Here is a 16,095-nt window from a genome sequence, read left to right on the forward strand (position 1 = left end):
CCTTTTTTGAGCTTCACCCCTCCTATAGGTCGTTTTCCAACTCTTCCCATAATAAAGGTGTTGAAACCTTTTCGTTGTGTGAATGTTCTGTGGGAGCCACCTCTGACATAATGATGTGCGATTTTATATAGCGCTTTACTGCAAATCGCTTTACAGAGAACATATTTACATACAATATCACCCAACTCAAGTCGGTACTCATTTATCGATCTTGGAAGGATGAAAGGCTGAGTTGGCTGTGTCGGTATTCGAACCTGCGACCTCCAGATCACACGCTCCGATCACAGCAGCGAGCACTCAACCCGCTGAGCTATCTTACCAGCCCTTAGCCCGACATAGCAGGACAAAATCAAAATTATTTAGTGAAAGGATACCCATCACAAGATCCACGGCAGGTTTTACAGTTAGGCGCCAGGCAGTGAGCAGTCCTATTATATGGGAACAAGTTCTCAATTTTTATGTTGAGACGGAGTAGAAACATATTTGCGCTCAAGGATGGGAGGAGCTACTCTGCAAGTTTCATTCACAGTAAGGAAGGAGAGTTTGTTTTGTAGAAGCTTTTGATTTGCATATTTAAAACACATAGATAACCCTTTTGATACTTTTGAAGATTGTAATGATATACAGGAATAGCTAGCCTGCTATCTAATTGTACCATACAGTCCAGAGCCAGATTTAATTCCTCGGATGCCACTATCCAGTAGTATGTGACCCTACGGCATAACAGCAAATGCATTTGAGAAAGGAACATCAACTGCGATATGCTTGGAGGATCTCAAAAATCTTGTGAGTCTTGAGGATTGTGCCTGTGAAGTTGAAGGAACTCTTGCTTAGTCTGAACATGTTTGATTTAATTGACCTATATCTTGTACATGATGGGTGACTATGGAAGAGAGAGATTTTATGTGTAGCTCATTAGTACCTCTTTCTTTTCCATTGCTGTAACACCCTGCTTTTCTCTTTAACCAGGGCTTACTCCGAACTGTTTCACATCTAAATAAAGGACTGCACCACTGTTTCATTTGTGTTTCGATATTTTTTTGGCTGCTTTTTTTGTATTTTTTTTAACATGTCAAACACAAAGGACCTTAGTCCGTACTTTACAGCAAATCCAACTTAAGCAATAACAACCCCCCACTACCCTGTTGCCTCCTCTACCTACACCATAACACCCCAAAAACTGTCTCCCCCAGTCCTAGATGCAACCAACCTTCAATCAATCTCTTCTGCTCCACTCCATTTCCCCCAAACACTCCCATGCTTAACCAAACACCCTGTTTTTGCATAGCAGTTACTCCATTTCCCTACTGCTAGCCATTCTACGCTCCCATTCCAAGAAGGAATGTTTCTCCTCTGATATCCATACCATTGTTATGACCCTCTTAGCTAGAGAAAAAGCCAGAGCCACCAACTTTTGGTCCAACGATACAAGCTCTGTGCCTCTCCATATCCCTAACAACCAAATCTTGGGGCTGCCTCAAATACTTTTCCTGTCACAGATGACATCCTCTGCAGACCCCCCCACCACGCCCCCCTCCACAACTCTGGTGTATATAGTTGCACTGCAAGACCATATGAAAGAAAGGTTCCCTTTCACTTTTGCATTTAGGGCAAGCATCATCCTCTCCCCTTCCCCATGTTACGCAGCAGCCGAGAGGTATAATATACCCGATGCAGTATTTTTTTACTGTTTCATTTGGTGCTTAACGTTAATGACCATCTCCCACGCCGAACCTATGGCATGGTCCCAATCCACATGCTCCATTGGACCTAGGTCCCTTTCCCATCTCCCACAAAGCTTACTAAGATTTTTGGCTGTGACCCCCGTAATCCACATATATATTTGAAATTAGAAATCGGTTTATCTGTAAATTTTGCTTCAGCTACTGTGCTCGGCAAAGGCGCCTCTAGTGGATGTCCAAGTGCCCCTCCACCGCCAGTTGTTTACATAATGCATGCCTCAATTGTATATAATAATAAAACATTGCTTGATCCAAACCAAACTTATCCTGCAGATCCGCATTCAGAGCAATACCCCCTTCCTAGAGCACATACTAGTCACCCCTTTCTTCTCCTACTTCCACCTTCTCATTATACCATGCAACTCTGGCAGCAGCTTGTATCCCCATGGCGGTGGTCCTTTGCGACTCCCACCCTCGTGCTGGTTTACCTAGAAGGTTCCGACCAGACCTCCACTTTCCCCGCTGGAGTGAAGCCACACAGATAAGCGTGCCAGAAAAGAATCTGATACAGCGTTACCGTTCCCATACTTCATCTTTACAACTGTAACGATGGGTCCTCTTAATCCAGGTACAACCAATCATTCACCACCACCATTTGCATAGTCCAGAAATACTTCTGAAGGAGAGGGAGACTAAGTCGTCTCTCCCAATTCATATTGGTTCACGTATCCAGCGCAATCCTCGGAACTGATGATCCCCCACAATAACCTCCTCGCCCCTCTCTCAACCTCCTCTAGTGGGATTACATATGGAGTGACTAACTATCAACGTCAGCGGTACATCACTCGACCTCTTGACATCCTTCAAGAATCTAGCCACCAAAGGGTCCCCAGTTGGATTTGAAGAACTCCTCCCTAGATTTAGTAATCTGAATGCCAAGGAATTTGAAATTAGTAGCAAAGCATTCAACCCCTCCCAGTGAACATCTGGCTCTTTCCCTCACGTAGGTACATGACATACCGATTTATCCCAACTAACCCTTAAACCACTGAGATCACCAAACCTACCCAACATCTCAATTGACCGTGGCACCAATCAAACTGGGTTGCGGAGATCCAAGAGGCTATCCTCGGCGAACAGCGACACCCGGTCATGTCCACTGGGCCACTGGAACCCTGGAAGCCCCCCCATGGCCTCTTATCCATTCATCTAACGTTTCCATCAACAACATGAATAGGAAGGGGGACAGGGGACATCCTTTCCTCGTATTCCTCTCCAGGGAAAAGGCCTCTGACTGGTGACCATTGACCCTCATCCTGACTATGGGTCAATTTGTAGAACAGTTACGCCCAACCCACAAAGTACCGCCCACATGAAATTCCATCCAATAGAGTCAAAGGCTTCGTAGGAGTCCAGCGCCAGAATTACATTGGAATCTGCTGTCAGGAACGCCACCATTGCACTTAAGAGCCTGCGCAGGTTAAACCGAGTTGATGTCCCGGCAAAAACCCATTCTGATCAGGATAGACCAGGTGTGGGGGAACTGTTCTTAGTCTATCCACCGGTACTTTGGTCAAAATGTTAACTTTGATGTTTAACAGGTAAATCGGCCTGAAAGACCCACAACAATCCTTAGGTTTCCTCTTTTTGTGACTTACCATAACACATTCCCAGAGGCCCCTCAGGCGAATCCCATCCTCCCTACTCCTCACATACATTTTAACTTTGTCCCCCAACACTTTGCATAGCTCCAATGGGAGCCATTTCAGACATGGTACCTTCCCGACTTAGAGCTGTTGTATACTACATTCCACTTCTGCCAACATTAAATCTGCCTCCAGCTTTCGGCCAAGCGCCTTAAAGGAAGATCACCCAGAACGAACACTGACTCGTTCACTGCGTGTTCTGGCCTCAGAGTACAGCTCCACAAAGATATCTTTAAAGGTGTCCGCTACTGCACCGTCCTCCCTCACCAGCATCCCCCTCGTCACTTTATCAGATGACTTTCTACTTTCGACCTCCCTCTCTCCCTCCTCATATCTGGCCAACCACACCAGAAGCTTCCCGTTTTTATCCCCATGCTCGGAGTCTCCCCCTGCCCAAGTTGCCCAGAATTCTGGCCTCATCCAACAGCAGCATTCTCAGCCTGTCCTGGACACTCGCCAATTCCCATCGTACCCTCTTCGACGGCTCCTCTCAGTACATTGCTTATAGGTTCGCAACCAGCTCTTCCACCACAGTCAAGTCTCTCCTCTAAGTGGGTTACTTCATGTATATCGCTGGTGAGAAGATACTAGACATTTAGTCATGAGGTTCCCAGTGGCTTCTTTCTACCCATCCCCAACTTTACCATCAGGGGAGAATGGTCCAAGAGCCCACTCGGCAAATATATTGCCTCTTCACCCTAGACCTATCCCCCCCCTTCCCATGAACATTTTTGTCTATGCAGGACAGTGAACCATACACGCCAGATAGGAACGAGAAGGTGGTCTCCTCCAGGTGCAATTCCCTCCATACGTCAATCAAGTCTAGTGAATGCACCCAGCTAAACAGTGATGTATCTCTAGCTCTCCCCGGCTGGGCAGTTCCCATTCGGTCCCTTCCGACGCTGATAACGTCACTGAAGTCTCCTCCTATCAGCACCATCATAGAACCGAACCCAAGGACAATATCCTGAACCTCTGCCATAAGCTTGTCTTTAACTGGAGGGTTAGCATAAAGGTTGATCAGTGTTATTTCCTCCCGACCTAGTGTTTCCATAGCTACTATATACCGACTGCCTCTATCCAGATGAACCTGTCTCGCCACCCAGGGAATTGAATTCTTGATCAGTATCGCTACCCCCCTCGACCCTCTCACAAATCCTGCATGAAACACTGTCCGGTATTGATGCCTCCAAAAAAATGGACAATTCGGTTTCCTCCAAATGGATTTCCTGCAGCATGATCACCTTTGGGCCATGCCTTTACAGAAGCTGCGTAACCGCCCCCTTAATCTTATCCCCAAGGCCTTTAACATTCCAGGTCAAACATCGTATCGTCTGTTCACTCATTGTCGTATATGCAATACAGGTTGGTGCCGGCGCTTGGGTGCTTTACCTTGACTCCAGACCCCTCACATCTGCCCCCTCCTCTGGCACACCGTCGATACCAAATCCCCTCATCCCTCCTCCTGCCAACAACCCCTTACTCTCCCATTCAATCACACCACATTTCCTACCCCAAAAGCATCCGACGCCCCACTTTATTCACAAATCAACAAACACCAAAATGGCTAGGAAGAAATAACCAGTCACAATGGGGTGTGCCCTAGCTACCATTGCAGAAGCAGCTCCTTACCATCACCAGCCCCCAGATCCCCTGACCCCCATAACTGCATACTACACATCAAATTTAAAGTCACAACTCCGCGGTGGTACCATCCTCTGCCATCATGATTCTCCCAGATACATCTGCAGTGGGTTCCACACTGGACCGATCCATTGCTCCACTGATGGGGCTCCTTCACTGTTCCCAGTAAGGAATTTCACCCCTCCTCAGCAGGATGTTGGAACCTCTTCCATCATTCCTTTCAATCCATTCCCATGCATCCCCTTGGTTGTTGAAAAAACAAGATTTCCTCCCCGAGAAGCACCTCTGGCTTGGCAGGAAAGAGAAGCATGTACCACAGATCCTCATTCACGAGTTCCTGCTTCACCACTTCATAAGAGTGCAGCTGTCTTTTGATTTGCCTTGTAAAATCCTAGAATAGGAACACCACCATGTTTCCAGTCATCACTGGGCCTGCTCTTCTTGCCTTTTGGAGCAGAGCATCCCTACCCCTGAAGTTCAGTAGGCGAGCTATGGTCACTCTCGGCCTTGACGGAACATGGTGCGCTCTTTCCATAGACAATAAACCTGCAGTCCCTTAGTCCTGCAGGCTTCAACTAGCCATTTCTCCAAGAAGAATGCTGTTGATTCTCCCTCGGATACCCCTAGCAGTCTGACAATCCGAACATTATTTCTTCTTGACCACCCTCTGCCTGCTTTTCCAATTTACCTGTCTAACTTTGCAACTGATGAATCATCCCTTTAATCCCAGACACTTCGTCCTCAGGCGTCGAGATGCAGTCCTCCCTTTCCTTTGTCCTATCTGATATCTTCAGAAGGTCTGCCCTCAACAGAGAGAGGTCTGTCTCTATTTCACCAATTCTACTCTCTAACAGCAGGAGACTACCTCATATTTCTACTAGCATCAAGGAGAGTGTAGGCTCTGCTACTTATGTAGCATAGTCTGGGTCCCCTCAAGCTCTTGCCACGTACTGGAGATTGCTGGGCTTGGACTCGCCAGTTATGCCTGGTACCCCTTTGGACGTGACATAGTTGTCCAAAGTATTTGCCTGCAAGGCCTTCTTATGCCTGTGGCTGGATATGGTGCTGTCTGTCGTGCTGCCTACCAGTGCCCAACAATCAGCTCCTCAAGACCTCTGCCTCCCGCGGGCAATAGGAGAACATGGGGGACGGCGGAGAATGTCACCAACACAAAGAGGTCCTGGAAAGATAGCTCAGTGGCAACGTGCTCGCCTTGGAAGCAAGACGACAAGAAGAAACACAGGTTCGATCCCCGGGTCCGCACTTAGAAACCTCTGGGTATTTAAGTGCGCTATGAATGTGCAACTAAGACAACAACAACAACAAAAACAAAAAAAGAATTCTGCAACAGCGCCTCGATGCAATGCAAATAAAGAGGGTGCCTTTCACCATTCGGCAGTTCAGCAATGAGACTCTATGGGCCCTCTTCCTCCATGTCCCTCTTTGTCCGAAGCCAGTCAAGAGCAGCGTCCCACTCCTTCCACCACTCCCCATGTCATGTGCAGTGTCCTCCCCTCTGCCCTGATGTACCAGCCCCCTTGACTATCTGTCAAACTCATCGCAGTCCACAAAGCACAGTGCCACCCCAGTCTACTACTTACCACGCGGCCTGGCGCCTCACCTGTCCCCCCCCACCCCCAACAGCCCAGGCTCAGGAACCTTTCACCAGATGCGGGTCTCGTGCCCCATGGTCCCCCTCTGGCTCACATGAGACTGTTACCTCACCCAGCCCCACGGCCACACATCTCCTGACCTTGCAGAACACAACCTTTGTATCGCTCCAGGGATGTCACAGGCATCAGATCTCACCCCACCCAAAACCCTTGGCTCTTCTGTGGGGAGCGCTGGTATCCCCATCCTCACACTGAAGGTTGTCGCTGCACCCCATCTGTCCGGCAGCTCAGTGCCCAGTCCTCAACACTGAAGCAATCTTGTAGATTAAACACACTTGTCTGGCTCAAAAGTTGTCACAGGAGTCCCACACAGAACTTCCCAGCACATCTCTCGTCCACTCACACACTTCCGCTTCAGCAGCCCAATTTGCACGGGGAGTCGCAAATCAGGATATTAACAGATCCCGGGTGACCCGGGAGCCCTCTAAAGATACCTCCACTCCATGTGGCACCAAGCTACGCCCCGTGTTTTCATATTTTTAAAAACAAATAAAATACTCTGCGAAACACGTAAGGGGAGTTCCTATAAAATGAGTGGCAGAGATCACAGCTGTGTCACACAAAGTAGAAGGGGTATAGTTAAAGTTTGTAGCATATTTGATGGGCATCTGTGAGCGAGGGGCAATATACATTTAGGGTTCAGGGACTGAGGGCAGATAGTCTAGCTCAGTGGAAGAGTTCAGTTAGCAGACCCTGCCCAGGAAGGGAGCTGCTCCTTCTACTCAGCACTTAAAAGTATTTCCTTAGAATTTGCACAGAAGTTTACATCTCACTAAAATGTAGGGTGCTCATGTGGGAAGGTATGTCATGGTTTCATTTCTGGCTATGAAATGCTTGTACAAGGGCTGCACCTAAGCATATACCACAACATCACCACACTCACCGTGTTGTCATGACGATCACCAGTACATTCTGCTCCCAGACCATCCGCCAGAAGTCATTGTATGTGTTATCCAGAGGCCCTGTAATACGAGAAGGAAAAATTGAAGGGGCAGGCACACCAATTTCCCTGCACCTCTTGCAATCTGCAAAAAAGAGCATACGGTGATGGAGTATCAAGATTGTGCTTGAGACTTATTTTGTATTGGGAGGCATACAGAAAGCAAGCAGGGATGAGATAAGCAGCACATCTACAGTCAGTAGACCAGGGTAAAGGGAGGCATGGAAGTGCTGCTGGTGTCTGGTGGATGTTGGAGACCTGGCATCAAGCAGCATCGGAGGGTGAGCTGGGGGACATCTTAAGTGCCACCATCATTCAGCAAACTGTCTATGGGACAGGGACGTCACTGAGCCAGAGGGGACCCCAGAAGGATCAAGGATGTGGGGGTCGGCACTGCCAAATGGGGAACAATCCAGGAGAGAAGATGGTGTGCATAACAGAGGAGCAAACAGTCAGCCACATCATAACGTAAATGTGACTGGCAGAGGCACAGGGACAAGTACTAGGGAGGAGTTTGGGAAGAAAGGGAGCAAACAGAACAACGGGAAAAGGAGGCATTAAGAGCTGATGGACAGGGTAGAAGACATTGTACATTCTATAATGGAACAATAGGGAAAGGAGAAAGTCAGAGTCAAGGCGGTGCCAGGGATTAAGAAGGAGGCACTGAAAGGCTGATCCTTTGTTTCGTCACACAACACCAAAGAAGATACTTACTCCCAGGACAACTGAAGACACAGGACAGGTCTTCATACTCTGGAAAGAGGACTAAATGAGAAACAGCCAAGAAGGAATCTAGAGAGTAAAGTCTGTAATGACCAACATCTGGCTATGCTCTGAGACAGGGACTGGGCCTTGATGCCAGACAGTGAAGAAATTATCGAAAGCTCCCAAAGAAGGTCATCAGGGATTTTTTTCGACTCTGGCAAAATCAAAAATGTAGAGTTCCTTAAGTAATACCAAATGGGTTTTTGTATTGGTGTTGGTTAATAATAATAAATGATAAATAGTTTTACATAGCACTACAAACCTGGAGGTATCTAAGCGCTGAAATAACAGTTGATACTATTATCCCAATGCGTGGTACTCAATTTATCATCCTTGGAAGGATCAACGGCTGACTGGCCCTGCCGGGATTTGAACCTGCATCAGTAGGCTGCGCACAGCTGTCTGAACGAACACTGAACTCGCTGTGCTATCGGACCGGCTAGGAGTTTTTAGGGGAATTTTTGCATAAGCCGCTATTGAGGGCTGTACAACCACTAACCGTACAGTGGGCTAACATACCTGTTAAGGGAAGTCAAGCCTTTATTCAAGTTAAGAACATGGATAGAGCAACAAGGCATAATTCAGGTAGGGGTAGCAGGCTGACACAGATACCATTAGCCCACACACTGGAATAGTAGAAAATGTAAACCTTTATGCATTATTTACAGATCTTTCTCTGTTCCAATATATATAATTAGGCACATAATGCACAGTATTCACATTTTTTTTTTTATAAAAACAGAAATGTCTGACGATTCTTCTCACTCCAATAATTTAATGTGGCTCCACTATCCCAGAAAGGATTGACAACATAAATGAAAAGAGCTGGGGAAAAAGGTAACCAGACATTTCAAAACTACAGTGAAAAAAATCCTGGTACCTGCACAACACATAGTACAGTGTCCTTAAGACAAACCCCACTCTTGCTATATATTGTATGCCCTACACCTGGTGGTAAGCATGCACCACAAATAGACAGGGAGTGGGGAAAAAAGGCAACCAGACATTTTACCATATTGGTAAATAGCCATGAAGGCCCCTAAGGCTAACACAAACGTTCCACATAAATTCTCGCCCTCTGGGGCATAATATTTGAATAACGCAAACACACACATAACTAATAATAGTGCTAGACAGTGAAATAATTCTTACACACAGCCAAAGTCCTCCAAGAAATCAGGATTCTATTACCAGTACAATCATTTTCAGATAAAAATAGTTACACACAGTCATAAAAATGAATTACAGTGCGTTCACAGTTAGAGAAGTGGATAGCAAAAATACAGGGGGCGTGGCTCAGCGACACGCCATGCGGACGTGCCTACTGTGAGCTCTGTATACAGGCGCCCAAATGTTTGTTTTAAATATGCCCTAACACCGTAATTTTTGGCCGATTCTTGCCCTACGATTATACGACCCAAAGCGGCACCCTTGGAGAGAGAGCCGACAACCCCGACGCCTGTGGGAGCCGGCAGTTTTATCTGAGATCCTCCCGGGACGAGCAGCGAAAATGGCACCAACCGAGAGTTTCGTCTTGCGCCGGTTGGAGGTCCCCCGCCGGATGATGCTGGCGTGAGTGGCCTGCTGTACCCGCCGGTGCAGCGGACCGCGGCGCCGCCTGAGAAGAGGGAGAGCGGGCATTGGGGAGCTCCCCGCGGGTCTGTCAGACCTCGCCAGAGGGGCGGGGAGACTCGGAGGAGGCAGGCCGCGGCCTGTGGGAGCTCCGGGAGCACGGCTTGGCGGAGCCCCTCGGGTTTGCCTCCTGCGGCTGGCGCACTCGCTCCCTCCCCCTGTACTCCTGAGGAGCTTCCAGCGCTGGATGCCGGAGCAGAGCGCCTGTCACAGCGCTCCAGCGGTACGGCTTTTTGATGAGCCCGGGGCGCCGGAGCACATCCCCTGAGCCTGCTGTGCATTTGGCACCGGCGGCAGCCTCACGCGTGTTTTGTGACGGCCCGGGTGGAGTGGAGACCCCTGCCTGCACGTGGAGCCCGGGTCACCTGCCGTGGTTGTGACAGTGCCCCAGCCACGGAGGAACAAATGGCAAAACCAGGTGAATGGTGAGAGGACTAGCCTGAATGGAGGAATTTTACAACGCTCAAGGGGATTGACTGTCTGTGGGTGGAAGGGGGGGTGGGGGACTGAGACAGCTTGAGAGTGAACAGATCGGGAGTGATAACGCTTCAAACCTTGGCGCAACCCCGGGAGAGACGGGTTTTGGTTGAGAGACATTCTGCTGAGACCTGTGCCTCGAGTAGATGGTCCCATCCTCGGTCCCGATGGGAAGAAGCTCGCCTCCCCACTCCTGATGTGGATAGCCCCCTCCCACAATTGAAGGGACAATCAACCGGTGTATGCCCTGGCAATGCCTAAAACAGCGGCTAAACAGAGACCACAGGGTATTCAAGCTTTTCTGACACCGCAGATGGCACCCTCGCCCTGTTCACGCACCGTGGTGGCAGAAATACACTCACCTCCGCCCGTTGGTCAAGATCTGAATATGGCTTTCTCCAGAGAGGATTTCGAAGGAATGTTTAGATCCTTCAAGCAAGAAATCACAATAGAAATTAAATCAGAAATTAAAACCTCCAAAGACTTTGGCCCGCATGCTAGCAGACCTGACAACACACCTTACAGGCCTGGAAACTAGGATTAACAAGCTGGAAAATGTGGCATGTGAGCACACACAGGTGGTCGAGATGTTGACCGAAAGAGTGAGGTCCATTGAGGATCACCAAGAGAAGGTCTGGGCAAAACAAGCGGACCTTGAAAATAGGTCAAGAAGAAACAATGTCCGTCTTCGGGGTGTTCCCCGGCAGGTCTCTGACCAGGAGTTGCCTGAGTACGTAGAAGCGCTGTTTAGATCCATTTTGAATATCCCCTTCATCAGAGGAACTTCTGAGACAGAACTCATTGGGTCTACTCCGCCACTCAACTTAAAAGAAACCTTCTCCCGGACGTCCTCACTCGTGTGCACTTTTTTCAACAGAAGGAAAAGATTATGGCGGCTGCCAGGGGCTCCTCCACAGTGCAATTCTGAGGCGCGACACTCTAGCTCTTTCAGGATCTCTCTCCATACACACTTGCTAACAGAAGACAGCTGCTCAACGCAACAGCTCGGCTGAGATCTAAGCAGATCCGTTATCGATGGGGATATCCCTGTAAATTACTTTTTGACTTCCAGAATCAACATCACATGATCTCATCGGAGGAGAAGGCTAGTGCCTTGATGGCGGGATCAGCCGGGTCAAACTCCACAGACTCCTGCTCTCAGGCCTCGGCTGAATTAACTTTTGCCCCATCGCCAAGAGATAAGCGGAGGAGGCCCCCTGGCTGGCGCCATTTGGAACCAACGCCTCAACAGGAAGGGAGAGCCATGGAGAGCATGGAGGATCGGATCCCTGATGAGATTACCGCAGAGACAGATCGGGATAACCCGGTGAATGGTTGACCCGAATGCCCAGTCTAGGCGAGCTCCTGGATTTGGAGAATAGAGGGGGTTTAACCCACACCATCTCCTTTGGAGGCTAGCCTGGGACTCCTCCTGTGGAGGACCCCTTCTTGGGCTCGACATACTTGAGAGCTCTGTTTGGTAGTTTTGCCTCCTGGTTCGGTTTGTTGACAGGTCTCCGCCTGCATTCCCGGAATGCCTGATGTGTAAGTGCGGGTAGGTTAGGCCGATTAAAATTCAGTTCAATTTGCAGTTTCGGGCGCCTGTGCGGATTGCGCCCAACATGTGTATTAATTGGGGGAAATTAACTGGGGTCTTAAATAGGTCCAGATTCTTAGGATGGTTACCTATTCTAATTTGTTATTTATATGCATCTCTGCTGTATTTCTTTCGTGTTTTTTTCATCTGTTTCCTTTCCCTGTATGATCCTGATAAACAGGTTCCATGACCTTATTCATCATATGTCACATATGTCCTGCCCCGCGATATTAGAAGTGTTGGCAGATTGTTTGGTCTCCCCAAGCTGGATTACAAGCCACAAAGAGATGTAATGGGTACAATCGATTGCTCTAGCATGGGGTAAGGGGACCGGGCCAAACCAGGGATGGCGCCGCCGTACGTTACATGTGTCACAATGAACGTGCAAGGTTAAAATTCTCCCTTAAAACGCAAAGCGCTTTTTCATAAATTGGCTATATTGCAGGCAACGCTTCTATTTCTGCAAGAGACCCACTTATGTCTGGCAGATGAACCACGTCTTGATAATAAACTTAACCCCACAAAATGTTTCGCCAGTGGGCTCAAAAAACGTTGTCTCGCCAGCCTGGTTTGCAAAGGTGCTCGGTTTAGGACTCTGGAGGTGGTCCGAGACGAAGAGGGGAGGTTTCTGTTGGTTGTGGGGCTATTGGACGGGCGCAAAGTCACACTGGTTTCAATATATGGTCCAAATGTTAAACAAGATATATTTTTTGCAAAGCTATCCAAAGCCCTATTTGATCATGCAGATGGGGAAATCCTCCTGGGGGGAGATTTCAATGCCATTATAAACCCTCTTATAGATAAAACCCTACCCCCATCTTTGGCAGATAACAACTTTCGGGCAATTACTACTTTACTGCGTGATCACTCCCTTATTGAGATCTGGCGCTATTATCATCAAAATGAGCGGGATTACACTTATTTGTCGGCGGTACATGGGGGTTTCTCTAGGCAGTGGAGATTCCGCCAGAGGCTCTCTCTGACCATGCACCTGTGAGACTCACGTTTTCATCATTCCACGAGACCCCGCCTCGGAAGCCCCCCCTGGAGGCTGAATGATTTTTTACTTGAAGACCCATCAGTCCGCCCACACATAAGGGAAACCTTACACTCCTATTTCCGTGAGAACAAAACGGGAGACGTGAACGTGGGGACACTCTGGGATGCAGCCAAGGCGGTAATCAGGGGTCATCTGATTGACCAGGCAGTGCAGAGAGGGAGGGTCAGGAAGGCATTGCAAACGCATTTAAAAGAGGAAGCTTGCAGGCTCGAAGCGATACACAAAACAAAAGGTTTCCGATGATCCCTGAGAGACATGCGAGTAGCGAAGAGGGCGCTAGAAGCACATCACATGGGTAAGGCGGCTTACTCGATGCTGCTCACCAAACAATATTTTTACTTTAAGGGGAATAAAGCGATTAAACTCCTTGCTGCCAAATTAAAAAGCAGAACCGACAAAACAGAATAGACGCTCTGAGAGACGAGGCTGGGAAGTTATCTATTCAGAGGAAGGCAAACTCCAAATTGTCGAGAAATTCTTTGTTGACCAAACCGCCCCTCACCTAGGGAATTCACAGATCTCCAAATACTTTTTGGCTAGAGCAAATCTCTCACAAATCTCTCAAGCCTTGCGAGAGTCATTGGAAACCCTGATAACCACACAAGAAGTGGAACTGGCTATTAAGGCCCTCCCCTTGGGTAAAGCCCAAGGCCCAGATGGCTTTACCAACAAATTCTATAAAGTATTCTCGCCCGAGCTTTCACCTCACAGAAATATTTAATCATCTGTGGGAAACGGGCTCGGTCACCCGTTCCATGACAGCCTCCTCCACTACTCTAATCTTAAAACCTGGGAAGGACCCGACAGAGTGTACCTCATACCGCCCTATTTAACACAGATGCTAAATTGTTTAGCAAAATTATAGCCCAGCGCTTAGGTGAGGTGCTCCCAGCTATCACAGACAAAGACCAGATCGGATTTATCCTTGGGCGCCTAGCACACGATAATATCCGCAGGGCGGTAGACCTGGTTTCCCTCGCCTCCATTATCCCGGGCCCCTTGTCCTTTTTATCCCTAGATGCCCATACGGCATTTGATAGCATGGCCTGGGACTATTTGACTTTAGTGCTGAAGAGTTTTGGATTCGGCCAGAAATTTTCCAAATTAATCCTTTCAAACTTTCAGATTCCCTCAACCCAAATTAGAATGAATTCACTTTGGTCGGCCCAAATTCCGCTGGGTAAAGGGACTAGGCAGGGTTGTCCCCTATCTCCGTTAGTTTTTGCCCTAGCTATTGAACCCCTAGCACAGCATATCCGTATTCATTTGAAGATCAAAGGCTTTACAGTCGGGAATCAATGTCACAAAGTCGCATTATCCGCAGACGACATCCTCTGTTTTTTTAAAGAAGCTCGAACCCCCCCCTCCCCCCCAATGGACCTCCTTGCTCAATTCGGGAAGATCTCGGGATTCACAATACACATGGCCAAATCAAGGGGTTAAACTTATCTGAAACTTCTGAGACCTTGAGATCCCTGCGGAGTCTCTGCTCCCTCCAGTGAACGAATACCTCTATTAGGTATCTCGGAATTCAGCTAACCCCGACCTTTGTGGGTCTGCTGAAGGACAATGTCCCTACACTATTTAAAGAAGCCAAAGAATCCCTAGGGAGATGGTCACTTCAGGAAATATCTTGGTTGGGGCGAATAAGTGCTATCAAAATGGTTTTACTCCCCAGGCTTCTATATACATTCCAGGCACTTCCCATAATGATCCCTGATCGAGATCTCTTGGGACTTCAGAGGGAAATATGTTGCTTTGTTTGGAAGCGCAAACCTCCCCGTATCCAACGCAAGCTCTTGGCCCGCGGCAGCCTGACGGGTGGGCTGGGTCTCCCTTCGATTGTTAGATACTACCGTGCTTCCCAATTAGCCGCCATTCTGAGATGGTTTCACCCAAAGGAACCCCCTAGATGGCAGGATATCGAACACCACTGCACCGAGATTCCCCTGAGTCATCTGCCCTTTCTCCCTCGGGAAACACGTATTCACAGAGGCTCCTTTCTCCCTTCCGCAAAAACCACACTCCGTGCATGGGATAGATCCTGTGCTCAAAGAGGTTTCGTGCCGGGACTAGGCCCAGTGTCTCCAGTATTGCAAAACCCAGCTTTTGCTCCTTGGCTTCAACTTAATTCTTTCCTTCTATGGTCAAGAGAGAAAGCTCTGAGACTAAGTGACCTTTATGAGAACAACTCCCCTCTAACCTTCGACCAGTGCAAAGCGAAATTCAATCTTCCAGAGACCGAAAGGTTTAGGTACATCCAGCTCCGTCACTGGATAACTAATCCAGGTGTAAAAAAGTCAGCCACCAGATCCCCTACAGGATTAGAACTGATGTTGATGGAAGGTCAACTCGCCTGAAGGGTGGCTACATGCTACCGCCTTTTAGAGGAGGACGCTGGAGAGGAGAAAATGCCGTATATGCTGGCCTGGGAGAGAGATCTGGGAAGGGAAATCGATCAGGAGTCTTGTCAAAGGATATGGGGAAGAGCCCACAAAGTTTCTAGATGTACTATGGTGAAGGTGTGTGCTCTCAAAATATGTTTTCGCTGGTACTTCTCCCCGCAGAAACTCCATGCTATTAACCCTGATTACCCAGATACCTTCTGGCACGGATGTGGGGCAAGGGGGGACTCAGGCCATCTGTGGTGGTATTGCCCAACCATCCAGTCTTTCTGGCTGGAGGTTAGATCTAAGATCAAAGACATTTGTGGAACTCTCCTCCCCATGGATCCGCCAATAATGGTATTGGGAGCTACCCCAGATGACGGTACATACCCGCAGTCAGGTCCCATAGCGGAATTGATTACTCATCTGTTTATGGCAGCCCGGCTCACTCGTGCCAGATTCTGGAAAGATATTGAAGGCCCTCATATTGCATACTGGTGGGTTAAGATATGGGACTTGCTGGGCTTGGAAA

General features: G+C 48.4%; 1 protein-coding gene across 2 annotated transcripts in view; it reads right to left on the minus strand.

Annotated features, from left to right (window-relative positions):
• Nucleotides 1–16,095, minus strand: part of PTPN9 (protein tyrosine phosphatase non-receptor type 9) — an 808,671-nt gene that overhangs the window by 227,228 nt on the left and 565,348 nt on the right. For both annotated transcript variants that reach the window (XM_069624559.1, XM_069624558.1), the window contains one exon: nucleotides 7,589–7,667. In XM_069624559.1, the coding sequence (XP_069480660.1) occupies nucleotides 7,589–7,667 (79 nt within the window). The remainder of the gene's footprint in view (nucleotides 1–7,588; nucleotides 7,668–16,095) is intronic.

Source organism: Ambystoma mexicanum, chromosome 11, assembly GCF_040938575.1.
Source record: "Ambystoma mexicanum isolate Mex_15411 chromosome 11, UKY_AmexF1_1, whole genome shotgun sequence".
Classification (NCBI taxonomy): Eukaryota; Metazoa; Chordata; class Amphibia; order Caudata; family Ambystomatidae; genus Ambystoma; species Ambystoma mexicanum.